Raw genomic sequence first — 27177 nt, 5'->3', positions numbered from 1 at the left:
AGAGAGAGAGAGAGAGAGAGAGAGAGAGAGAGAGAGAGAGAGAGAGAGAGATTGAATTTCAAGTCACTGCTACTTCCTTACAAAGGTAAACCCAGATCCACCTCAGCTGAACTAGGAAGATGCTGGCACCCAGAGAAGGACCCATTGCCCAGTAGTCTAGACTTTGCTGTTTATTTTCTTGAAGGTGTTGAGAACATGATTTGGGACAGTTTTAGAAAAGATGCATATTCTTTTCCCACAAACATCCTGCCAGCAAAGCAGCCTAATTATACAAAGGGAGCCATACAGAGCTTCCATTGAACTGGCAAGCAAAAAATGAGCTTGTATGCTATTGAATGCATAGCAAGACTCAATGGTCTGATGTACACTATATGTAAGACCCCTTCTGTTGCTGGCTTGAATCAACTCTGTTTTTTCGCTCGGACTGTGGCTGAACTAAAAAAATTTCCAGGAAGAGAAGAGAGCAAACCCTTCTTCCCAGCCACTGGCAAGCAGATGCAGAACCACAAGACTCCATTGTAAATGATAAACTAATGTCCTCCTTGAAACCACAGATTTACTGGTAGTTCTGGAAGGTGACAAAAGAAAATGTGATTATACTCATGTTGGAATAATCAAAGTGGGCTGTCTGCTTCCCAAAGAGTGGACATTAATTCCTACATCAACATGCTCATGACTACACAAACCATCAGGTAGCAATCTGCAAGCACTATGTTCTTTGTACCTGAAAGCAGGAGGTAACACAGGAATTGAGTGAGGAATGGGTATAAGGTGTTCCCATATAGTAAATCAACCTTCAGTAGGGAAAAAATGGTAATTGGAGCAGATATCTATATACCCTATTTTAAAAACTAGCAATAGCAATAAGACTTAGATACTGCTCCATAGTGCTTTACAGCACTCTCTAAGCCAGTGGTCCTCAACCTTTTTAATGCCGCGACCCCAACCGGTCGTAAGTCGAGGACTAAACCGGTCGTACGTCGAGGACTAAACCGGTCGTAAGTTGAGGACTAAACCAGTCGTAAGTCGAGGACTACCCAACCGGTCGTAAGTCGAGGACTTTCCCTGCCCGGGAGCGCCGCGCATGCGTGGTTCCGCCCCCTGCGCCGACCGAGGCGTAGCTGGCAAGCGGCAGAGATGGAGCAGGCCGACCACCAGCTGGCCCAGCCCAAGGGAGGTAAGGCACCCGCCGGAAAAGGGAAAAAAATGGCGGACAAAAAAAATGGCGGACAGCCTTGCTTGGCGACCCCCATGAAATGGTCGATCGACCCCAAATGGGGTCCCGACCCACAGGTTGAGAACCACTGCTCTAAGCAGTTTACAAAGTCAGCATATTGCCCCTAACAATCTGGGTCCTCAATTTATTGAACTCGGAAGAATGGAAAGCTGAGTCAACCTTGAACTGGTCAGGATCAAACTCCTGGCAGTGGGCAGAGTCAGCTTGGAATACTGCATTCTAACCACTGCACCAGCACAGCTCCTATTATTATTCCTTTATTCCCAAAGTATAGAAATGTAGAGTAAGGGGCTAGATTGGGGAAGTTTATGATAACACAAGAATACCAATTAAATATAAATTCTATTCGAACCCAGAAATCATTAAGCAGATTGCAAGCAAAGACTTATCCCTTCAATCTTGCAATCATATCTGACCAAATCTGAGGAACTGTTTGCATAACTATAATAAAGTATGATAAGACTATTATACTTTAGGCCACGATTTAAAACCAAGATCTAAAAGGAACAAGAGTTAGCAAGTCTCGTCTCCCCAGTTGTCTGCATCAAATAAGTTTCGCATTTCAAGTCCACTCTCAGTCTAGTTCCTGGGTATGTGTGTGGGCTGCATGTTTATGCAATCATGTTATGCAGCAAATAAACAATCAATGTGGTGGTTTGAGAATTCATATACTTCCATCAATGTTTTTGCATGTCACTTGCAACTTCACAGAAATCCCCCCTGCCACAGAAAGATTTGAGTACTAGATCTCTTCTCCCTAGTAGCCACAAGACGTCTAACTATACAGAACTTTTCTGAAATAAAATCTAAGTCTTTCTTTTGAAGTACTTGTTGATAAAAGATTGAGACTAGTCATAAACATTACAGTAGCAGTGGAAGTGTACAGATGGAGTGATCGCCATTTACAGGTAGTTCTTGGCTTACAACCATTCTTTTAGTGACCATTCAAAGTTATAATGTAAAAATTGAGTTATAACCAGTCCTTGCACTTACAACCGACGCAGCATCCCTTGGTCATGTGATCAAAATTTGGGTGCTTGGCAACCAGCATGTATTTACAACAGTTGCAATGTCCTGGGGTCATGGGATCGCCACTCGCAATCTTTGCAAAAGTCGGATTCACTTAATGACTGCATGCTTCATTTAACAACTGCAGTGAGTCTCTTAAGAACCGTGGCAAAAAGATTCATAAAACTGAGCAAGACTCACTTAACAATCAACTTGCTTAACAACAGAAATTTTGGTCTCCATTGTGGTCGTAAGTTGAGGACTACTTGTATACTGTATTCTGGTAGCTCTGGTCCTTTTTGTCAGGGACCTTCCTAGAAGGTTGTGCTGAAAGGACCTCTAAATGAGATGGAGGCGTTATTGTTAAGGAGAAAACTTATTCTGGATGGGGTTGCGCTTCTCTGCAAACAGATTGGCCGTTGGAGAGAGCACTTTGACCTCTGCTGCCACTGGATTTACAGGTAATAGCTATAGTTAAGAGTGAATTTTCACATGTATGGCTCTAGTGCCAACGATAACCCTTTCCGAATTGACCTGGTTTAGCAACAATCATCATCACTTTGGACTAATGCAATGGGTCTGTTTCTAAAAAGCACAAATGGTCTAAAATGTGGTAGCTAGATTTCTAATAGGAACCAGATATAGGGACAAGGTAATAGTGTGCTGGCTACCAATTGTCCCCCAGTCATCATCTAAGGTGCTGAGGTTAACCTCTGAAGCTTTAAGCACCTCAGGCCTCACTGTCTGAAAGACTACCTTTTCCCTTAAGCACTTGCCCATTCAATTCCTCTGTGCCTGTCTGTGTGTGTGTGTCTGCCTGTGTGCGTGCTCATGCATGTGTGTGCATGTACACAACCTTCATTGACTCCTGGTAATTACCTGGACAAGTCCCTGCAGTTTTCTTGGCAAGATTTTTGGAAGTAGTTTGTCACTGTTTTCTTCCTAATCCTGAGAGAGAATGACAAGCCCAAAGTCACCCAACTAGCTTCATTCAACTCATGCTCTCCTGGTTTCTAGCCTGTTGCTTTAAGCAAACTCACTTTCTAATAATAAATAAATACCCCAAATACAGATAGTCCTCAACCTATGACAGTAGTTGAGTTTATGGTCATAAGTCATTATACCGTAGTTATTAAGGGGGTCACTATGGACCCAATTTTATGATATTTTTGTGGAAATCATTAAGTAAATGTTATGGTCATTAAACAAATCCATGGGTTTTTTTTGTTGGAAACTGACAAAAAGCATAAAAAATTGCAATGATATAACTGAGGGCTGCTGCAAACAGCCATAAAGGTGAGCTGGTTGCCAAGTCTCAAAATGAGATCAAGGGACCTCAGTGTGTCCATATGCAGCTATCGTAGATTCAAAATTTGATCATAAGTAGCTTTGGGAGAGGGTCCATTATAACTTCAAATGGTCACTAAGTGACCAGTCGTAAGTCGAGGACTACATGTAAAACGAGCTTGGGTAGACTTTCCTTCTCAACAGTATTCCTGCATTTGTTATTCTAAGCTATACCTCAGATTTTGCAAACTTAAATCTTGCAAACTTAAAAGACAGAAGCAGCCTAAAACAAAACTTGATCTTACAATGATCAAGTCCCAGGTTTTTCTTGTAGCCACCATCATCCTCAGGACTCATGTCCTCCGAGTCCCACTGACTGGAGATTTTGAAGAAGTTGCCACATGCTCCATAGGCACAGCACTGGTACGCATAGGGCACCTCCAAGACCCTATGAAGAAGAACATGGAGTTATCAGTTATGGTATACTTCATTCTTCACCCATATGGGCAAAAAAACAGATGTTGGAACTAAGGTGGCTGGGTTTTTGTTTTTTTTGCAAATTGAACATGGAAAGGGATAAAGTTAAGATGGAGAATTCTCAGATCAAAGATCTTGACCTTTAACACTCTCACAGTAGAAGAGCATTTTGCATGGGCATTTTTCAAACAGACTTGTAAACAATAACCCTCCTTTCTCACAACCACTAAAGATACAGAGGGCCATCCTGATCCCAAACATAGCAAGAGACCAATATCTATTATTTTGCAATGTCATGTAATGGACAATAGCACAGTAGTCATGTTTGTTGCATTCTCAGTATATCACGTAGTATAGTAATTGAAGACTAAGATTATGCTACTCATGTCAGTCCAACTAGTACACAGAAAAAGGGCAATGAGCAAGAAGCAGGAAGTGTAGAAATAAAATTATTTAGGATACCTTTGCCAAGAATATAAAAAGTGACAGCCTTTTGGAAGTTAGTGAAGAATGAACATTTCTGGATAGCCACTCAAATGTAATTATTCACTATCAGTATTTTATAGCCTTTTTATCTTACATTGTCATGTTTATTTTTTAGTTTTACTTTGTTATTGCATTGTGTTATATTGTAAACTGAGATTAATTTATTTGAAGTTTTATTATATTTTATATTGTAAATATAGACGATTCAAATCTTAAACTTTTCAGGACCAGAAATTTAAATTGGTAAAGGTAAGAAATTGTTATGATGTCCATACTGCTTCTTTTGATTCTGGTTATTATGCATAAATGTATGCATGTATATATAAATATATTGTATATATAAATATATAAATCTTGATGAATTTAACCACCACTCCCTCTCTCTGGAAACTAATTTTGTAAATATGGCTAAGGATTCATGACAGATAATTTCTAGCACCATTTTCATAGAACTGTAGTTCCCAAGATTGTTTGGGAAAGCTAAAACAATTAAATGGGCATAAATAAGTATTTGCTTGTATCATATGTTCATGGTCTCTTAGTATTCTCTGTGTTTATTGGAATATAAAATAAGGAAATTCTGCACTCTATTTGCATAGTTTCTTGCTTTATATTCCTGCAAATAAAGAGATCATTCAGTCTCTTTATAGAACCAGAACTAATCCCTGTGTTAGCTGCCTGTATTATAACCAAGTGGATGCTTGCTTTGTATCAGACTGATAGGTTACCATGCTGATTGCTTGTGTATGTGAGTTTGGATGGTGCCCATGACAAGCTATTCAATGATTCATCAATTTCTCAAATCAATGATGAACACAAAGTGCAAGCAGGAAGTTACAACTGCTCAAACCTTTAGCTGAACTGAATTATATGGAAGTGCCTAGACAAAGAGACTTAGACAGCAAAAGGCAGATCGAAGTAAATTAAGTTTTGACCTTGGGAAGCCAGAAATTAGAAATGAAGCTCACCGTATCTTGGGGAAACTTTCTTTAGGGAATGCTTCAGACAGTGCAGGATTGCCTTTGAGCTTCAGATGAGTCAATCCACCCAAGCCAGCCAATGGAAGTGTCACCAGTTGATTGTCAGTCAAATCCCTGTGACAAACCAAAGCATAGGACCCATTGGAATAGACAGAAAGAGGCGTAGGAGACTCAGTGCAGCAGCCTCTCCGAACACATTTATTTGATTTAGCATTCATACAGTTGCTGCTTAAATTAAGTTCTGCATTCAATTCTTGATTATTTTAAAGCTAAAAGGTATCTTTGGGATGAGTTGATGGGCTATTGCTAGGAATAAACCAAGAAAGAAAGTCTACAGCACATGTCTTTATCAGGATTAAGAGCAAACTGATACTTATGCCTTTTAGAATTAGTGCTACCCCAGGTAATAATAGCAGTGATGAGTTGGGACTATGCTGTGCTAGTACTGTATAGGGACAGACAGGAAAAGTCTGATTGGTGATTTGGCCTTGGAAAGAAGCAGTTATGAGTGCCATCTTGTAAGGGAAGAGGAGATTAAAATAGCTTCTCTCATGTGATATAGTTTTGATATCTTAGAAATGCAATATGAATGCTTGGCTCTACAAACAGATTTAATATTTAGTCTCATACATGGTTGTAGCACATTAACATTGTAGAACATAGTAAACATCAATATAATGACCCGTTATACTCTGCAGACCCATTTTATTAGTCCCTGCTGGCCACTCACTTTACAACCACAGTTTTTATAGAACTAGTGACAGCATATAACATCTTTGGCTTATATTGGTATCTTTATATTTCAGTTTTCTACAAGAGGCGATAACTAAGATGGCTAAAAGACAAAGACTCATAAAACAAAACACAATTAAGATATAACAGTGAACTCCCAGGAAAGGACATAGACATTTTCTGTAAAAAAAAAGCATATATTTGTAATTATGTCTGATATAGGAAATTTTGTTATGCTTAGTCCATCATTTTGGCAGTTTCTGTCTTGCTTCTTCCCTATTAGAGACTGTGATACTTCTATTTATGGTTGCAGTGTCACCAGTCTTGAATATCTTATTGCAATCAATAAGATATCAATATTACATCCAAATATTTCCAGCTTAGATGATGATGCTTAATAGTTTGCTATTTCTATGTAGGCTACTTAAATTTATGTTGAACATATTGTCACGATTCCTTGAAGCTAGGAAACTCAGTTTGTGTGCCTGGTCTTCTACCTTCAGCCATTATCTTTAAAGAAACCAAACAGATTTTTCTTTTTTTTTCTCTTTCTGTTCATGCATTTTATATCTTTCCCATAAATCATCCATTTCTGTTTAAGGAATGAAAAAAGGGAAAGACATCCTTAACTTGAGCTAATCACTCAGTGGTGGGATTCAGCCAGTTCGCACCACTTCGGCAGAACCGGTAGCTAATTTTTTGCCCAGGCCCAGAATGGACTTCTGGAAGCAGCATCCACACAGAGAGCTGGTTGTTCACATATTTGAATCCCACCACTGAGGTCACTACAATAGTTGATATGTCCATATAGTTCACTCAGCAATAAAACCAAAGTGGTTTGCCATGGCCTTCTTCTGGGACGTTTCCCAACCACTCACAGGCTTAAATTTCCATGGAGAGCATATATTTGTCCTATGCAATATAACTTACAGCTTGATGAGGGAATGGAGCATCAGAAAAGCTTCAGAGTGGATAAACTGAATGTAATTCCAACTCAGGTCTCTGCAAAGCAAAATACATACTATGATGGAAATGAATGCAACAAACACGACTACTGTGCTATTGTCCATTACATGGAACTGCAAAATAATAGACATTGGTCTCTTGCTATGTTTTGGAGGATGGCCCTCTGTATCTTTAGTGGTTGTGAGAAAGGAGGGTTATTGATTGTTTACAACTTACTGCTCTCCAGGTAGCAATTTTATTTACAATAATTTATTTATGTGTATTTAATTAATTTTGTTGTCTGGGAATTATCAGAATTATAATCCAAGATATTTAGAAGGCATTAGAGTGGTCAAATGTAAGACTATAGATATTGATCCTGTTGCTTTGCACAGTTACCCATTATAACCTAAACCCATATGATCAGTTCAATTATTGGGATACCAACTTCTTGTGAGTCAAAGAAAATTCCTGAATGATGCTCAGAGAAATTCAAATTTGCATGAAGATTTATGGATAACTTCTCTTTTGCAGAAGATCTGTTTTTATCAATCCCAGATGTCTTTATTGTAACTGCCATTGGAAACCCATTTTTTAGAGTCTTATTTTCTTACCTGACTGTCTATATTTCACTTTTTATATACTTTATACAGTTGGTATATGTAATACTTGCAATCTGCTGTGAAGGACATCAGTTAGAGGAAGGCAACACAGTACCAACTAGACCTTAGATGACAATTCCTATCAGCTTGTGCTAGTATGAGCACTGGCAAGATTGCCTGGCACTGGGTTTTAGATGTAATAGAAATGTTATTTTAAAAATAAACTTAAAAATACAAAATATCTGATAACATAACAAGCTTTTGAGGTGGCCAAATAATTTCTGGAGAGGAAAAATCTATCTATAATGAAACCATTTTCAGAAATTCTAAAGACTTCCTATTCCCAATTGTGCCCTTTGCATGCAAAATGATTTCAGGTCAAATCAAATTAATGGATAATTAATGATAGACCTCTCTATCAGTGAGGAGATGGAACAGATTTTCTTTTCCATCCCCAACTCTCATTATATCTGGAAGTGCCTCAAATTAGATGAATGAAAGAAAACTCAGGAACTTTCAAAGTGGCCTAATTATTTGATCCCAACTCTGTAACTATTGCTTTCCATGCTGCCATTGCCTTTCCTAGTTCATGTATAGTATTTAACTCAGGGCTACCACAAATAATCTTCAAAAACTTGGTGACTGATAGATTATTTACTGTCATCTAGTGAGCATCCAATAATTCTCAGCCTAAATGCAACAATAAGAAAGTATAAGGAGCAATGAATATGAAAGTAATTCTCCATACGGCGGCTTACACAAGCTTTTAGCTGCCTGCACTTCTACTATTATCCACCTGAGAAAAACCCTTGGAAACTGGAGCATTTTTCCTAGTTTGGCTTTTCCCAGAAAACCTGGAACTTCTAGAATGTGGGTGTGATTGTATGCCTCTGTGCACATTTGAATAAGTCATGTGGTGCTATATTCTAACCCATATTCCAAAACCTTTGGTCAGGAGACTGGTATAGGGACAAAAATCAACACTGGGGGTTAAAAGAATTCGCATATAATTACTTTTGCACAGCAGTTAAAGTAGTTTACAGGCTACCAAGGCAAGTTAATGGTGAACTTTGTTTATTAAATATTTTGCAGATTAAAAAAATGGAAAACTTTTGAAATGTGGATCTATTTCTCCTCCTGTTTGTGATTTTGAAGAAGGTAACATATCATAGCTTTTTTCAGTATACATGAGAGAAATGACACAACAAAGGCTGCCTTCCCCAATATGATGTCTTCCAGATGAATAGAATTTTCACTCCCCAAATCCCTATCCAACATAATCATTAGCCATGCTGTCTAGTGATTGCAGAGTCAGGGGTCAAATATTATAACCCAACATTTCTGGAGAGTACCAGGTGGGAAAGACTGTTATTTTGTGTTCATATTGTGGAAAAATCCAGAGAAAGAAATATTTTGGGGAATATTAAAAAGGCAAATATATTTCCCCAAGGAATAATGGAGAAGATCTTAAAAAAAGACAGAAACCAGCCCCCAGAAACCAGCCCCAGCTCTTCTCCCCCAAGCAGAAACTAGACAGAGGCCAGCTTTTAGAAATGCAGATGTAATAATCCATTCAGAAAGGTTGGAGCCAGGAAGCTATTAGGAAGACAAAGACACCTAAAATCTACATACCCCCCACTCAAATTCTAAGGATAGGAGACATGATAGGATTAACCCACCAATACCAAAAGGGCACACTCAAGTCAAAGTACATGACACAGAAATACAAAGCCTCAAACAGGAAGAATTCTAAACAAAAGCTCAAGAAGGTATAAAACCCCACCACTCCCTGCTACATGAGGTCAGCTTTCCCAGAGCCACACTTCTGTCTGGCTCTGCTCTTCAATAAACTGCAACCTTCTTTCTAAAGCAGGCTCCATTTTGTTTATTCACAGTTTGGACTGGACTCTGATGAAGATTTTTCTTTCTACAATATTTTAAATTCATTTTGCAGAGTGCTTCTGCAGCCTGGGTCTATGCTTAACTGTATTGGGATTAAATATTGGGTGACAATGGCCTGGTAGCGCCAACTTACTTTGAATTTTATATATATATAACTGAGCCTGTAATCTTGTTAAGAGCATAAAGCCTTACTCAGTTCACAATCTCCTGACTCTTTTCTTCTATAACAGAAGGCCCTGACAGCTCCCTGCTGGCTGTACTTACAGGGAGCGCAAGGCTGTGAGCTGCCCAAAGGTGTCTGCTCCAATTTCGTGGATACAGTTGTGCTGAAGGCCACTGCAAAGACAGAAAGGCTGCAATGAGAGAGAAAAACGTGCTCCACTGGCAACAGAAGAAAGCATTTCTGCGAAGAAGGTTACTTCTATTAAGGATTGCACAGGGATTCAAATTTCAAGGGGAAAGTGGGTCAAGGAACATATCCACCCAATCCTCTCCCACCCTTTTCCCCTTGAAGAGCCTCAGGCTTGGGGCAGTGCACCATTCAAATCAAAAGCGTGCAAGTAACAAAGTTTCTTTTTACCAAGAGTTCCCAGGCCTCTTCAACATCTGCTCCTGCTATGGAGCTTGGAGAGCTCCATGACACCAGATGATATTCTCAGCCACAAGAATACCATATCTAAAGGGAACAGGCAGAAAACACTGGGGACTCTGTGCTTTCATGTCTTGCTTTCACGGTAACCTTTGTGAGTCAAACTCAAGTTATAAAATATTTTGGATGCTCCTATTATTTTCAGCATCAGAACGACACAAATATCAATTCAGGCGTTTATGTTATCTACTGGGCACAATCAAAGAGGAAGGTGGGAGGGTGGAAAGTGATAAAAAGAAAGAAAGAACATCCCCCCCAAAAATCTCTGAGATATAAAACCTCCAGAAGACTCCACACTAGGTCACTATGTATCAGGTTTAATCTCTCAGTTGTTCACACATACCCGCCAGATGCTCAGTAAGTTACTTGGATCTGGGAATTTCACAGCAAAGCAACACTTACATTTCTTCCAGCTTCTGGCACTGGTGAAAACTGGGCAGTTTCTCAATGTGATTGTGCGCAAGCTCACTGTGTGGAAAATAACAAAGGTTAGAACAAAGTCAGTCTTCTTAAAGGCCCTCTTGGCATGCATACGGTACAGAGGAAGGGAGTGCATGACCTCAGGCTATGCAGCTGGGTAAGCAGGAAACCCCACAGACAGGTAAATCTTCTTGTACCCAACTGATGCTTGGCACTGTTCCTTTTATTCATTTCATTATCCGGTTTCTGGTATTATTCCTTGATTACTCCAATCCATTTCTTATTAACTTGTCTATTACGCCCAATTTAATAATAATAGAAAAACCAGTGCTATAAACAACTTATTTAGTGCTTCTCTAAGGCAGCAGAGGGCTTTGAAGCCCTTCAATAATAGCCCAATATTAAGGGACAGTTCAGCAACTAGTGAAAAGCTGCTGCAAGTTCTCCATTACTGCTTTAGAAGATGACAAACACATGTTTTCCCCACATGTTAGAGTAACATAACATCTGCTTTCATGCTGTTTGTATTTATGTAAGGTATTTTTGAGTGATGTTCAAAATAACATAACTTAAAAACAATAGAATAAATAAAAAATGTTCAGTAGAGACACATTCCAAATATTAATAAATGTGATATCATTACATTATTTTAAACAGCTTTGTTTGTATGCTGAGAATGTTAAATGCTAGATTCTTATTCTACAGGCCCTCCCCCTTATGTCTCAATTGCAGCAGGGTTTCCATCAACTTGCACTAAAGCATTTTTGATTTCAGATATCTTTTTTTTTCTCCATTTCCACCCTTGCTTTTTTGCAACCAGGGCTCTCAATTTATGCAAGCAATCTGAAAAAGGACACAGATATAATCCTACGATTCCCTTATTATCAGTTCCTGGAATGGAGAAAGGAGGCAAATGAAACACTTGCCACAACTGTACAAAAGAACCCTTATATTTGATTGTTCAGCAACAGACCAATGAACGGTGTATTGGTAATAAAGGCAATTCCCCAAAGCCTGAAGAAAGCAAAATGTGCTTATAACTTACAGAACTCGTAGGCTGGCCAACTGCTGACACATTCCTCCCGGAAGCAAATGGATTCCAGCCTGGGTTAAAGTCCTGCAGGAGAGGGGAAAAAGCACACTTCACATCATCCTTTACTTCTTCAAGGGCTCAGGATAGCCAGTTGGAAGACTGTTCAATAAATGATTGGTGTTACATGAAAATATATTTACCACATAGCATGTGAACATCTCTTTGGCATCATGGCGTAATTTCCAAGACTATAATGTACTCATTTATTTGAAGGAAATTAAGAAAACAACACAGAGATGAATTGGAAAGTTTTCCTTAGATTTTTTTTTTCCAGTTTCTAAACTAACATAATCCTCTGTTATCCCAGTAGAAAAATGAAATAGGAAAATGGATATATAATTGGTTCAACAGCTGTTCTTAGGTAAAACAATGCAGAATAATGGTACTTTTCCAGATATAGGAAGATACAAAGATTTATGTGAGGTGGCATTGTTAAAGATGATGTGCAAACATGCTTTTTCAGTTTTCCACTTTCCTGAAAGATTATGTTTTTTGGAACAGGGATGGGAAAACTATGATTCTCCAGATGTTGCTCAACTAAAACTCACAGCGGTCCCAATCTGGATTTCAGAGGTAAGGAAAGCTAGGAGATGCGATGCAACAACATTGGTAGCCAATGTGTGATGAGTTAGCATCTGATATCAAATGGGAGCAGTTAGGCTGCTTCTTGAGCATAATAAAAATTTGATTAGGCAAAATATGTATTTTGGGTCAGAAATAAGGACATTGGCAGTATCTTTCTGCCTTAGAAATCAGTGACATACCCATTCACTCATATAACAGCATCCACAGCAAAGCACAATGATGCCAAAATGACAATATGAATTTGGTGACATCATTACCACAAATAAATACTTGCATCCTGATGTCTAATGCAAAACTCATAACTGGCAGCAATTGCATGAGGGTATTGCCACACAGGTTTTATCATTTTCTCCTTCCTTCCTCTCTCTCTGGGGCTCTCATGCACAGAAATATCCACAGGAGAGGAAAGCAAAAGGGTCCTGACAAAGGTATTGCATTGTCATGACACAAATGCCATCTTTATGCATACTATCTCAATATGAAAGAAGAAACCTTAGGTTATGATATCACAGTACTATTTCACCATTCTGGCATCAACAGGATTAGTATGGATGCTTATGATATTACTTGTAAATATAATTGGAAGACTGGGGATCAAGAAATGGGTCTGAATTTTATGGTGCTGTTTCTTACATAATTTGAAGTACAGGATTTCCAGCAAATGCTTTCTCTGGAATAGCCTGGATGTTGTTGTTATGGAAGCCCCTTTAAACAAACAAACAAAATTCTAGGATGGTTAAAAGAAACAGAGCAGGAAAACTAAAATTTACTACATAGCTGTATGAATGATGATCGAATGGGTCAAATGGACAGATTTCTCTTTTGCTGAATTCACATGGCTAAAAGCTGACATAAATAATGCTTCCCAGCTGCACGAACATGCAAATATATTAATTATTTTATTTTATTTGTCAAATAAGCAATTCACATGAAAACAAAGTTTGTGTTTGAATCCTCCAGCTACTCCATGATATAAGTATGTTTGTATTTATAGTTTATGGGATGGAAACATGGAATGAAAATTGTAAACCAAATACCAAAGTTAACTTTTTAGTAAATCTGAATTAGAACAAATGTCTAGTATCATATGGCAATCAGAAATTCTATTAGAATATGCATTATCAAGCAGAAGAGACATCCTCTTTGCTCAAAGAAGTCAACAATGTAAACTTGAGAGTTTACATCTTTATCCTGGGAGCAGCGTAATTTCATGTCACCAAGGCAACTAAAGTATTCCAGTTGAGTGGAATGCAGAAACTGGAAGCATCATCCACACAATTAGGGGCATGTGGATATACCTTAATGCCTGGGAAATTTACTCATAATGCATGAATCTTGCTTGAGATGTCACAAATTGTCCATGTCATAAAAGAATGAATGGACTTCAGTGAGGTGGAAAAGAGAATTCCACTGAAAGTAATAATTAGAAGCCCCAAACTTTTTCTGGGAACAGAAAAACAGCAGGAACAGCAAAAATTAGCCAAGCAAGAAGGAAAAAGAAAAGTACGTCCCTGTCAGTTCTGTGTGCTTTTAATGGCTCTATCCAGACTTATAAGTGTGTACATATGTCATCACTGGGGTCAAAGCCATCATTAATAAAGCTCACAGCAGATTCCCTGCTGGTAATTAACTGTATGGAAGTTTAACAATATATTAATGATGTCTGTGAAACATTTACTGCCATGCTGAATATGATCAAGCAGAATTATGGAGAAATGGTGAAAGAATGCCCATTAGGGTTTGGGATTGCCCACATTAGAGTTGAGCCCAAATGATCTGTTTGAACATTATTCCTACAGAAAGAAAATAAAAGTCTTACAGCTCTTGAAGTCTATTGAGTGACTTAATCGCCATTGGGAATTCCATCAGCTCATTATAATTTAGGTCCCTGGGAGGAAAAAAAATCAAAATCAACATTAAGAATCTTGGAAAAGTGCACCAGAGTATAACATATTGCAAAAGGTTAGGAAGAGTTACTAAGAGATGAGTTTTCCAGAATCATATTGTCACATGACTAAAAAAACCTTGATATTTCAAAGAGATGTTGTAAGAATCATCTGGACTGGGCCCAAGTAGCCTAGAATCTCATAGGGAAATTGTGGGGTTTTGTTTTTTGCTCCATAACAATTGTTCCAGGTGTCTTCTCTTAGATATGTCCAGGCGCCATTTTAGTTTAACCTAAAATTTTAATGTCCTGCTCTATTCCCAATATTATCCTAAAATAATAGGAATATAGGAACATATTTTTTCTCAGTCTGACAGCTTCTACGTTTGTTGAAAACACACCTGGCTGAGGATTCTTGGAACAGTAGTTCAACACATTTGGAGGACCCCAGGACAATGAAGGTTGCTTTAGTGCATGTTTAAATGTTACACTTTTTTTGCAGCTCACTCTGACAGCAGCACGAGCACCCTTGAAACTAGTGCAGCAGCTTCAGTATTTGCTGCCAGGACAAGTGATGTATGACGATTTTAAATACATGTAAAGAATGCACCTACCATTCTAATAACCCATCATTTACTTACCTGGTTGACAGACAGGAATTTGACACATTTTCCAAAAGAGATAAAAGTCTAAAAATGTGTTGTTCCCCCATTGGATATGTCATGTATGAACTAGTTCATGGATCTTAGAAAAGGGGCAGAATACCCAAACTCTGATAAATACTTTTTCATACATTCCTACCTTTAATTATTACTACATGAACATGATAAATTGCCCAAAAGATGTTCTAAGGATGGTGATGCTGGAGTATTATATATTATCACATGAATTAGTATCACTAAACATTTAAGGAGAAAATGAGATTATACATGATCTGTGTGAAATAATATAATACTGCAATATAATAATAATAATAATAATAATAATAATAATAATAATAATAATAATAATAATAATAATAATAATAAGTCCTCAATATTAGCACTTCTTTTCTGTGGTCAAAGTGTGTCATCTTATCTTCATTTGTGGATTTGAATTAATCCAGATTTTTGTAGAGAGGGTTTTCCACTATTCTATTGTTATAATAGCGTGTTAATGAAAATATTATTTCCAGTAGTATAAAGGTTTATCAGTCATAATAACATTTTTATCTTTGGGCTTTGATGGATGGATGGATGGATATGAGTGTATCCATAAAAATAATATAATTGCAATTTCATTGACATGTACCATTTCAGTTCCAAGTATTTCTTCCCCATAACATAAGTTATTTCCCTTTACATGAGAATAAAAAGTTGGTACAAAGTTAGCAAATCCCAAAAGTTCTTGACATTGTTAGATTAGACCATTTCAGATAAAGTTTTTATAATTACTTGTAAGGAATCATAGCATGAAGAAAATTGTTTTGTTATCTGATGCTATGTTAAAATATATTAGATAGATAGATAGATAGATAGATGATAGATATGTGAAATAAATAAGTTGATTCATAACTAGTTTTTCTCTGTTTATATACAGTAGCGAGTGTTGATGGGGTATGGATTTTTTCCTTAGTAGTTCCCCCTTAAGAAGAAAATCATATCCCATCAATACTGGCAAGGCAAACTATTGTACATAAACCTCACATTCAATAGTACTGAAGATGTTATCTAGTTGTGTCGAAGTATAACAGATCTAGCTCTACAATGAGAGTAATGCTAAGCAGACTATTCTGTGAATCCAAGGAAACTGGCAGCCCTCACTATGAGCTATTGTAGAAATGGTAGACAAAATAACACATTACTTGACAATGAATATAATTAGCAACAATGCCTCTTTTTTGTATGTTTTTGTACTTCCTCTTAAAGTGCTCTGATCCAACACCATTTAAAAAAAAACGATGATTGTAATTTTGGCTTGCCTTTCTAGCAGACTACATGTACCTACAGGAATAGTTCTTCCTCCATGAATACTGGCATTCTTTGTGATGTTGAGAGCAAATATGAATAAAGCCTCTGCTTGGCTGAGATAGTATACATTGCATTTTAAGCAGATCTCTGTAGAAAGAGGAATCATCACTGAATTTAGTCTGCAAACGCATTTCTTGAAAAAATTAAATTATATTAGATGCAAACAATCTGTTTGTACAATGAAGTAACTTTCTCACAGATTATTCTTACAAATATTAATTTTAGCAAGTGCAAAATAAGAATGCTATTTATGAAGCCTTTGTGGTTTAAGCATGTGCATTCAGAGAAAGTTGAATGGATACAACTGCAGAATGGAAGAAAATAAATGATAGTGCTGGAGAAATATTGACACAGAAAAGACCAACATACACCATTAAAAAAGATGAAAGAAAAATGGCATAGGTACAACAGAGACCAGGAGAGAGAATACATTTAGGCAGGGAAAAAAGCCTTAATTTGAGTACTTGCTAAGGCTTAGGTATAGAATGTATTTCAATACATGAAAAACAGAATTTGAAAAACAACTACAATACGGTAGATAGTGTTTCTTTCACTAAGAGGAACCAAAGCCTACATTTCTCCCATATTTACTTTCTGGGGGTGATGATATTATTTCTTGTTATAGTAGGCTACATTTAAGAATTTTTGCATTTTTTAAAATTTTTGTCAAGATAATTTCTAGGAAAAAAGGGATTCTTATAGCACAAATCTGAATGAAACAATTTCATCAGTTTTACAATACTTTGACTATCATCAGGTCTTTAGGATTGTCTCTATATCAGCCATCCCCAACTTTTTGTCTTCCAGATGTATTGGATTACCAATCTGAGAATACTCAAAAAACATCTGGAGAAGATAATTTTATGGGAGGCTGCTCATAGTAAACCTTGCCACTGAAAACTGTGCCAGGGACATTTCTCTGTAGTCCTACTGTGGAACTGATGACTTCACAAGGTCATTGTGTGCAATAACAACAGCATCAATATTGAGTTATTTATGGGCTGAAATAAAGATACCTTAGGCTATTAAATAAATGTTTAAACTGAAATATATTACCAATGGCAGCAATGTAATATCATGCAATATTCAGGATGTTAACTTTGGCAGATTGTTCCCCATATTTCATAATATTTCTGAAAGAGACACTGTTCTAGGTTTGTTAATTCCTCCAGGCTGTGCAAGTAGATTTTTTCAAACTGTGAGATCTCATTTGCTTTTTTTACTATAACCCCTAGGTCCATTCAATGGCAGCAAATTAAAACTCAGGATTCACAAGTAAGACACAGATAATTTAAGCAAAAGAAGAGAATATGTCTAAGTTGAAACCCAGCCAAAGAATCATAATTAAATTTAGAAAGATTTTTTTCACAAAAATCAAGTCCTGTTTTTCTTTTGACATTTTCTTTGTTTCAATAGTTTAATAGTAGAGGAAAGGGTAGAGAAAACCTATGCTTGCTCTTGATATTATTGAACAATTGGGAATAAAAAAATTCTCACTTTCTACAACAAATTACTAAGAGATATTCCAATAATCCCTGAGCTGGTTAGCCTTTTGTTGACCCATGAACATCCAAAGCTGATATGTAAATAAGCAATTAAGAAATCCACTGTGGGAGATTTCTAGATAGAGTTGGGAACTTAGCCGCATCATCAATATTTCATTTACATCATTATAGGCTTATTGTTAGCAGCTCTGCATTTTTAAATATATTTCAAACTATCACTTCTTCTCTGCAGATACTGTTTCTTCAGACCTGTATTATGCTGTTCCTAGGAAAACACAATTTGGTCTCTGGCCAGTGCTGACTTCAGTTTGGAAGGTGACTGATTATCATAGGTATCAACTAGACAGTAGCTGGGGTATTATTTCAGTTGCTTATCTAGAAATTATGGGAGTTAAGTTCCAATTTATGCAAATAGGATATCAAATTATCAAATTCTGAATTTTGTTCAATAATTGTCACCTGACATCTTTTTAAAAGTATTTTTTTAATAAATAACTCAAAATGGCCATCTTACCTGATACTACTTCCTCGTCCTACTTTCCCTACAGCAACAACTCTGAGACTGAGACTTGGACTGAATGGCTCAAAGTCACCCAGCTGGCTTTTATGCCTAATGCGGGACTAGAATTCACAGTTTGAGGGGTCCTTGGTGCTCTCTGAGTTTTCTTGCAGAAGTTTCATTACCCAAACTAGGTAACTGATGATGTTACCTAGTTTGGATAATGAAACATCTGCAAAAATACAACCAAGTTCAGAGAATACCAAGATCCCCTCATTTCAAACCTGAGTACAAATATTATCTTTATCAAGTCACAGTCTCCTGGTTTATTGCGTTGAATACACAGAACTCTTTTATTAGCAAAAGCATACAATAAAATAAAACAAGAATGGAAAACTGAGGAATTTGGAATTCCGCCCCAAGCCACCAAAAGAAAATTTTATTTTCCCCATATTCAGACAACACAAACTAGAAATAAAAAAAATATATGAAAAGAGACTATTGCCATCCATAGTTGAAGCTTCTAGAGCTCAGTGATACTGCCAAAAATAATGAGGAATGGATATGAAAGGAATGATCATAAACTACTATGCAAATTTATAGCTGTCCAGTTAGGTTTTGCACCTAGTATATCTTTTAAATTTGGAATCTATTAAACATTTCTCCCTTTCTCCTGGAAAAGTAATATGCAAACTTAAGTTGTTATTGCTCTGGAAAACCTCCATGGACTCATATTTAGAACACAAATCTGTGTTTATTTAAGAGTAAAAGTAAATTGGCAGTAGCAAAATGATGATTGCTGGTTTAGGCTGCTAGAGTTATTACCTTGAACCAACAACACACAGCTAGAGTCTAATAATAAACTTGTGAGGGGGCAGAAAAAGGGAAAATAAAAAAGAAAAGAAATCAGAAACGGAGCAAGAGATGGTGAAAGCTTCAGTTTAGTGTTTGGCCTATTAGAAGCTAGTGGTTCTGCATAGGAAGCCAAGATGAAACTGCATGGAACGGAATCACTTCTTCCATAGAACACCACACATTTGCAGCTAATAAGCCTTCTGATGCCATGAGATCAGACATTAGGCCTGGAACCTATCTGTTGTTGTTGTTTTTTTGTCCTGTTCTAAGTTTCTTCCAGGAATTTAAACTGTCATGGTCACTCTGTGATTGTCCCAGACCAAAAAAGGGTTCCCTAGTACTTCCAGACTTTTTCACACAACATTATTTTTGTGCTGTTGGCTATTTTCCCCCTAAAGCTACTAAATGTTTTGACTGCTTTCCTGCGTCTTGCTGGAAATATTAAGTGTATGCTTTTTGGGAGTGATAAAATGTTTCAACTTCCTATGGTGGACATGTGTTAAAGCAAAGAGATATTGGACAAAAATACATACTTGGCTAGAAAAGATGTTGGGAAAACATGTAGATTTTAAACCGGACGTTTTCTTATTAGGTACTAGCTGTACCCGGCCACGCGTTGCTGTGGCTCAGTCTGGTTAAATGGAAAAGAAAGAAAAGAGAAAGCGCACGTTTGTGTCACAAGTGTGATATCTATATAATAGTAGGTATATAAAAACACGTGCATATTCGAATACAACGTTGTGTCAAAATTTCAAAGCAATCGGTGAAGAACTTTCGGAGATTTAAGATTTTGAACAAACAAACATTTACATTTTTATTTATATAGATAATGCCAGAAAAGATTGATAAACAAAGCGTATATGTGATTCTACATGTGATAACAGCGGCAAGAATCATATTTGCACAACACTGGAGAAATGAAGAAATACCACCAGAGGAAGCAATAATTAAAAAAATGCTAGAATGTGCGGAAATGGACAGACTTACTTTGAGGTTGAAAGAAAAAGAAGAAACAGAACACTATCAAACTTGGGACTTATTTTATCAATGGTTGGAGAAAAGAATAAAGGATTAGGAATTAAATTTGTATTAGTGAATAATAAACTCAGACAACACATTTGTTGAACAAGTACTACTGAACTGTATGAAAAAAACTAATAAAAACTTTTTTTAAAAAAATGTTCAACTTTCAAATATTGCAAACAATAAGAGAGTACAATACTGTATACATAGAGTAAACAACAAACAACAAAACTGAGAAGGGAACATCAGCTTTATGGAGGGAAATACTACAGACAAAATCAAACTCGATTTTGTAAGACTTTGTAAACTATGGTACAGATGGTAGGGGATGATGAATTTGCACTTCACAATAAGTCAGAATTCTGTCTTACTGTGATTGAGCAAGTGGCTACTTCTACTTCAGCAGGAATATTAATCAAGACTTCACACTACCACCATTTCCATTCCCCAGTCCCTTAAAAGTAGTCTAAAGACGATCCATTCCCTTTTATTAAGATTGTAGTGCCAAGAAACACTGTTTGACATACCTCCATTCCACCAACAATAAAAATAAAAGGAATATCATGTATCCCATGACTTCCTTGCAACACATTGTGCACATTTGTCAAGCTGTACGCAAGTAAAATGAAATGAAACACATCAAGCAGCTGCTATGAAAGAGAATTGCAAAAGGCTTTTTTTTTCCTTGAAAGAACCGCTAAATGGCTGAAGCTTTGGAGAGTTCTTATAAACACTATAGGATAACAATGTGCCATGGAGTTTCAAAGAAAGAGTTTGATTTACAGCTCCAGAACATATTCAGTGTTATATGAATACAAAAGTCTAGAACTGGTTTCAAAGTGGCAAAGAATTATTGGGTGGAAATATTCTCTATTCATATTTTAATTTAGTGGTGTATTTTCTACTAATAAGTCATAACTGTAACCCAGGCACAACTTCTGGCTTATCATACTGGACTGTTAGGAGAGAATCCAGCCAGGCAAGGATCCCTCTTAATCGGTTTTGTTCAACAAATCATGTCAAAGCCCCCTGTTTTGCTTAGTGTTGCCTGCTAGTGAAAGAAGTCAAATGGAGTATGAGCTTACTGTATATCACTGATCACAATTCAGAAAGATTTACCTGTGAAATAGGCCATACAATCAAACTATTTGAGAGGCATATATATTATTTTGGCTGTTGCATTAGAACAAGAGATATAGGTTTTCTANTCTTGAACAAACCTACACTGCTCCCCAAAAGGTGTTAGTATCATTTCACAGGATCAAAGTTGTCTCCTCTGTCTGTTTCTCCAGGCATTCCCTCACACTAAGCTCTGTTCTGTAATACTTCCTTGGAGTGTTTGTTCTCAGCTAAGGAAGCTCCTGAATTCCACGTGTTTTCAATTTTGGTTGAATTTATTTAACAAGTTGAAAGTAAACCTCAGGGAGCCGGACTCTCTTGGGGGGTCCTTCACTGTACAGATGCAAGACTCTAAAAGAAACCTCTGAATGCAAGAAAAAACAAGCAGTTATAGTTATCCAGAAAACAACTTTGAAATTAATCATATGGGATGAAATGACAGAATTATATATGCAGAGTAGTTTTGCATGGATCATAGAACTCAATTCATTTTATATTATTTCGTGTTGTCTTTTTTTAGTGTTTTTTTGTTGTGACAGAAAAGCCCAGAATGATTGTATGAAATCTTGAATATTTCTATGTGAATAGCGAAGGCAATTTTAAGTTCATTTATTGCTGGTGAGAGTTCATAGCTATTAATATGTCAAGCGCAGGAAATCAGAGTCAAGGCGGTTCAAATGAATACAAATTTATTGCACACTAACCCTGTCTACAAGAATTTGAACTACTAATGGTCAAAACAAATTGGCTGTAGGTGTCAATGGAATTCAAGGTGGGCTGGACTTAGATCTCTTACGGGTGTGAAGATACTTAGACTGGTGATATGCTTGACTCCTCCCTCGGGCTCAGCCTGGTCATCTCCTACATCATGTTGTTGTTGTTCAGTTGCTAAGTCATGTCCAACACTTCGCAACTCCATGGACCACAGCATGCCAGTTTTGACTATAAAAACCTTTGTCGGCAAGGTGATGTCTCTGCTTTTTAATATGCTGTCTACGTTTGCCATAGCTTCCCTCCCAAGGAGCAAATGTCTTTTAATTTCATGCAGTCGCCATCGGCAATAATCTTGGAGCTGAAGAAAATAATATCTGTCATTGCTTCCATTTCTTCCCCTTCTGTTTGCCAGGAAGTGATGGAACTGGATGCCACGACCTTAGTTTATTATTTATTTATTATATTTATTATAGAATAAATGAATTAGGAACAAAGGTAACAAAAACCCGATAGTTTGGTTTAGAATTATTACAAAACAAAAGCTTTATTTCTAAATATTACTCTTGCTTCCTCTCAAAAACGTAAAGTCATTCTGTGTCTGGGATTGGGAAGCAAGGGATCCTTGTTTGGAAAGATACAGTACCATAGAACTGAATAAGAAGCAAGCAAGAAGGAAAGCATAATTCCCATGTGCTTGAGTTGTCTTAGTCCACATTTCAGAATTTTCTGAAGAATAACTCCAGCTCCAAAGTTTTTTCAGGATAAGAGCACCTACCTCTTCTCATGACCAATTTCACACAACAATCAATGAAATTATAATTCACTTCAGCTATGAATGGGCAGCCAATCAATAAGAAAAGGACACAATTCACTTTTCTGTGAGGATGAGAGTCATAAAGTGAAAGGAGCCAAATTACATGTAGATGGGATTGAGTTTTGTAATGAAATAATGTTTTTTTAAATATCTGTTTTAGAGTTTATCTGCTTCCCAGCTCAAAATGGCAGGAAACTATAACTGTTCAGCAAGGCTTTTCAGATTCAGGTACCAATTATTATTTTTCATGTACATTAATGACATTACTATATGAAGGCAGCTAAGAGTTGGTCCAAATTCATCACATATCACTCTGATGTTTCATAGATATATTAGAAATCAATTTATGCACTCCCCATTCAGCATGCAGGATGGAGGTTATGGGAGCTGGAATCCAAAGTATCTTGGATCCTCCAAGTTAGGGAAGAATAGTTCAACTGACAGAATAGCTCATTTAAGATAACATCTCAAAATCATGTTCAACAACAGGTTTCTATTAGCAACCATACAATGTATATGAAATAATATTAGTAATATAAATGGTTCTATAACAAATGTGATCCTGTGAGCTATACAGTAATTAATGTCTATGGAGATTCTCAGTCATCCAGGTCATGGTTGTCCCAAAGGTGCTTTTTCAAAAGGCAACTGGATTCCTTGTTTTTCTCTGAAGATGTTTCGCTTCTTATCCAAGAAGCTTCTTCAGCTCTGACTGGATGGTGGGGAATGGAATGATTTATATTCCTTGCAGACAGCTGATTATTATCTGAAAAGCTCAGGGATCTTCAGCCAACACAACATATGTGCACACTTTAAACCCAAGAATATACAAGGCAGAAGCTTGTCCATCCCAAGGATAAAACACCCAGACACAAACTGAGCAACATGGTATATGCAGTACAATGCAGTGAGACATGTGCAGATCTGTACGTTGGTTAAACAAAACAACTACTTCATAAATGCATGGCGCAACATAGGAGAACAAATCCATTAGGACAAGATTCAGCAGTCCATCTCATTTAAAAGACAGCCACTCTTTTGAAGACAGCAAAGTCCACTTTTGGACAGAGAGGCCCACTGGTTTGGAAGAGGGGTCAAAGAGGCCATCTGTGTCAAACAGAGCGGGAGAGATAAGACATTATCTACAGTATCTCCAATCTACAACCCATTTGTCCTATTCAGGTGAACCTGAGGACACAGATAAACCTCCCAGTGGCCTCAATGACTCTCTAAAGCAGGAGTGTCAAACTCACAATGTCACATGACGTGTCGCAACATATCTTGACTTTTTTGCCATTGCTGGGAATGGGGTGGGCGCGGTTTCGGCATGATGCATCCAGCCCGCGGGCCGGCAGTTTGACACCCCTGCTCTAAAGGAATGTGAATGACCAGCTCTCTGCAAGGAATACAAATTCTTCCATTCCCCACCGTTCAGTCAGAGCTGAAGAAGCTTCTTGGAATAGAAGTGAAATGTTTTCAAAGGAAAACAAGAAAGTCCAGTTGCCTTTTGAAAAAGCACCTTTGGGATACAGCAATTAAGTTTCTCACATATAAACTCTTTCATTGGGACATGGGCATACATTAACCATCAAGAAATGTTGATGGCTGAATCAGCAATTAATTCTTTTAGATTTTAATAAACAATTAATTCTTTTAGACTTTAAACTGCAATCACCCTGTCGTTTTTCATCAGTTATCAGGCAATAAATATATATCTTCACCATTTATATCTAAGGTCACAAGCTACTAAAAAACAACTGGATTCACATTCAACATCTGGCACTTCAGTGCCCAAAGTTATGGCTTGTGGAAAGCCTGTTCAGAGCTTGGATTATAACTTCAGTGGATTACTTGATCCAAACAGCCAATTCTTTGAAAAATTGGAGAAATGGCACAGGCTGGGGAATTTCAGAGCTGAATCAACTTTTAATGACTTCTATATCTGTTTTACAAAGGGGTTTTTGCTTTTGAAAATTCTACCCCATCTAGTCTTCCTTGTTTTGCCCAAGCTGCCATTCTTTCTTTGGCAGATTTCTGTTTTTATCTCAAATATCTGTACCTCCAGAATTTTTCCCTAATGCCAAAACACTGTCTCAGCAGCAATATTGCATTCATCTCATTAAAATACAAACAGACAGGGTATTTTAGGCCCAAGTGGACAATAACCCACTCTTCATTTGTAGACAAACAACATTTATGAATATAGGCATGGTCATACAGTATATTTTCTGTTCCAGAGGTACAGAAGGTAAGCAGAGATTAAACCACATCACCTATAGTGCTGCTAAGACTGGTCAGGCTTGGGCTTTAAAATCTAAAGCCCCCACAAATCCATAACTTCACAATTATTTTATCTCTGACAAAATCAACACAGGTATTGTTCTTCCCCTTTCTTTTTCTCTTCTCTTATAGATTAAAATAATTTTGAAAATTAAAGGAAAGAAAAGTAAAATGTGACATGTTGCTATAAATGTGGAAAGAACGAAAGGAGGAAGAGGCAAAAACAAAGATGCTGAAAATGGGGAGAGAAATAATTGGGAGTAGGAGAATCGAGACATCTATATGGCTTCTCCCAGAAAGCATCTTGCTGGAGGCTTCCTGGCAAGAGCCTTGCATATATGATACCTCTGGCTCCAACCAAAAGTCAATTCTTAAGCAATAAAAATCCTGATCAAGAAATCAGTAGGGAATCCTGCCATACCACCCACTTTTCTATTTCAGTATTTGTTTTAGGAATGCTTACGTAAATGGGTCTTCAAACTGCACACATGAAGATTGCCAGGGCTCCAGGCATGAAATACCTCAAGTATGCAACTTTTTAGAAATAGATTAATTGTTCAAAAACAAAATGTACTCTTTGTCTTCACAGCCAGTTCTCTCCACAGCTTATTTGTGTAATAGCGCCAAATCACATAGTGCTAACACCATAATTGTAATAGAAGACATAACCAACCCATGACAAACCTATTATAGATTTGATTCCCAGGTATGTTGGTGTGTGTCATTTGAACAGCAATCCTAGGTGGGGTGGGGTGGAAGCGGTAGAGGGTCTGCCATTTCTCAAGCCTGATTTTGTATACTGCATGGGATAGATGCACTTCATTTTGTTAGTATTTTTAAATGCTCTCTTCATTTCATATCATAGGCAAGAGCTTTGATTCTATGAGCTCAAAGAGAAATGGAAGAGTTTTAAAAGCAGTGAATCCAAAGTCCTTATCTTGATGTTCAAGCTATGTCCTACAATGGTTAATGATGTTTTGGATTTATGAGTATTATAGGAGAATCTCATGGGTTTCCTTAGAAACATGCTGGCACAGGGACATTTCTGTCAGTCTTACCAGGTAGGCTAGACAGGAAATACAACTAGATAAGCTAATTCTACTTTTTGTTAATAAAGCTTTACCTTTATTAACAAAATTTGGAAAATCTGAAAGCACAATTCACTTGTCATCTTCTTTACATTCTGAGAAACTAGGGAGGGTTCCTTCTGCCCCTCTTTTCCTGCCCATTATCCAGCTGCGGGTTGTGCCGTCTCTTACCTGATCTTTGCCTAGGGAGCATCTTTTCACCCCATCTCTCAAAACCTTTCCCACATATTATTACAATTTCCACCTCATTCCCACTTAGGCATCATGTTTGGCCTGTCCCCATTGCCAGTACTGATCCTACTTTCATTACATGGGTCTGCTTCAAATTAGGGCAGTCGCTTAACTTTTTTCCAAAATAATGGCTGCGAAGGCCTAACAGATTTTATTTAGATTTAAGCTATTTTGGAAAGTGTCAGTATAAGGAAGAAAATACTGCTTTAAGGACAATTTAAGGCAAGGGATGAGATAAAGAACAATCTTTTACAAAAGAATTTGATATTAGATATTTTAACTTTTTTTGTATTTATGGTGTTTTCTGACAAAGTGTTTCCTGTTGTTTTATTACTAGTTTACTGGCTTTCTTTTCTCTTTTATTTTAATGTGTTTTTTAATTTATTGTACGTCACAGAGTGGAAGTAGTTTATAAATTGATAAAATAAACAAACCAATAAATAAATTCATGCAGATATCACAGGAAAAACATGTTGCCTGAGCATATTTATGCTGTGGTTGGATTCAAGTGGGGGAAGCACCCATAGCAATTACTTGAGGATATTTTTTAATATTTTTTTTTATAAACAAACTTTATTGATTCCCCCCCCCCCCGAAATAAACAAACATACAATTATGGCATAAGTCAATAATACAATTAATAAAAAAAACAAACTAAAAAAACCTCCCATTCTAAGATGCTCAGTAGCCTCACAGGAACACATTCCCTCTCTTCAACCTACTTCCCTCCTTCCTTCTACCTCCTTCCCTCC

The 27177-nt window shown here is 37.1% G+C and overlaps 1 protein-coding gene across 1 annotated transcript in view; it reads right to left on the bottom strand.

The window, feature by feature from the left end:
* LGR6 (leucine rich repeat containing G protein-coupled receptor 6) overlaps positions 1-27177 on the bottom strand; it is a 128068-nt gene that overhangs the window by 4310 nt on the left and 96581 nt on the right. Inside the window, exons 7-14 of the mRNA XM_015818304.2 lie at positions 14223-14291; positions 13037-13108; positions 11771-11842; positions 10708-10773; positions 9921-9992; positions 7138-7209; positions 5464-5589; positions 3838-3980 (exon numbers count right to left, since the gene is read on the bottom strand). Coding sequence (XP_015673790.2) covers positions 3838-3980; positions 5464-5589; positions 7138-7209; positions 9921-9992; positions 10708-10773; positions 11771-11842; positions 13037-13108; positions 14223-14291 — 692 coding nt within the window. The remainder of the gene's footprint in view (positions 1-3837; positions 3981-5463; positions 5590-7137; positions 7210-9920; positions 9993-10707; positions 10774-11770; positions 11843-13036; positions 13109-14222; positions 14292-27177) is intronic.

This window comes from Protobothrops mucrosquamatus, unplaced genomic scaffold (assembly GCF_001527695.2).
Source record: "Protobothrops mucrosquamatus isolate PMUCROS unplaced genomic scaffold, P.Mucros_1.0 scaffold712, whole genome shotgun sequence".
Lineage (NCBI taxonomy): Eukaryota > Metazoa > Chordata > Lepidosauria > Squamata > Viperidae > Protobothrops > Protobothrops mucrosquamatus.
The sequence above is the reverse complement of the archived record's forward strand: the minus strand, read 5'-3'. Positions and strand labels throughout refer to the sequence as shown.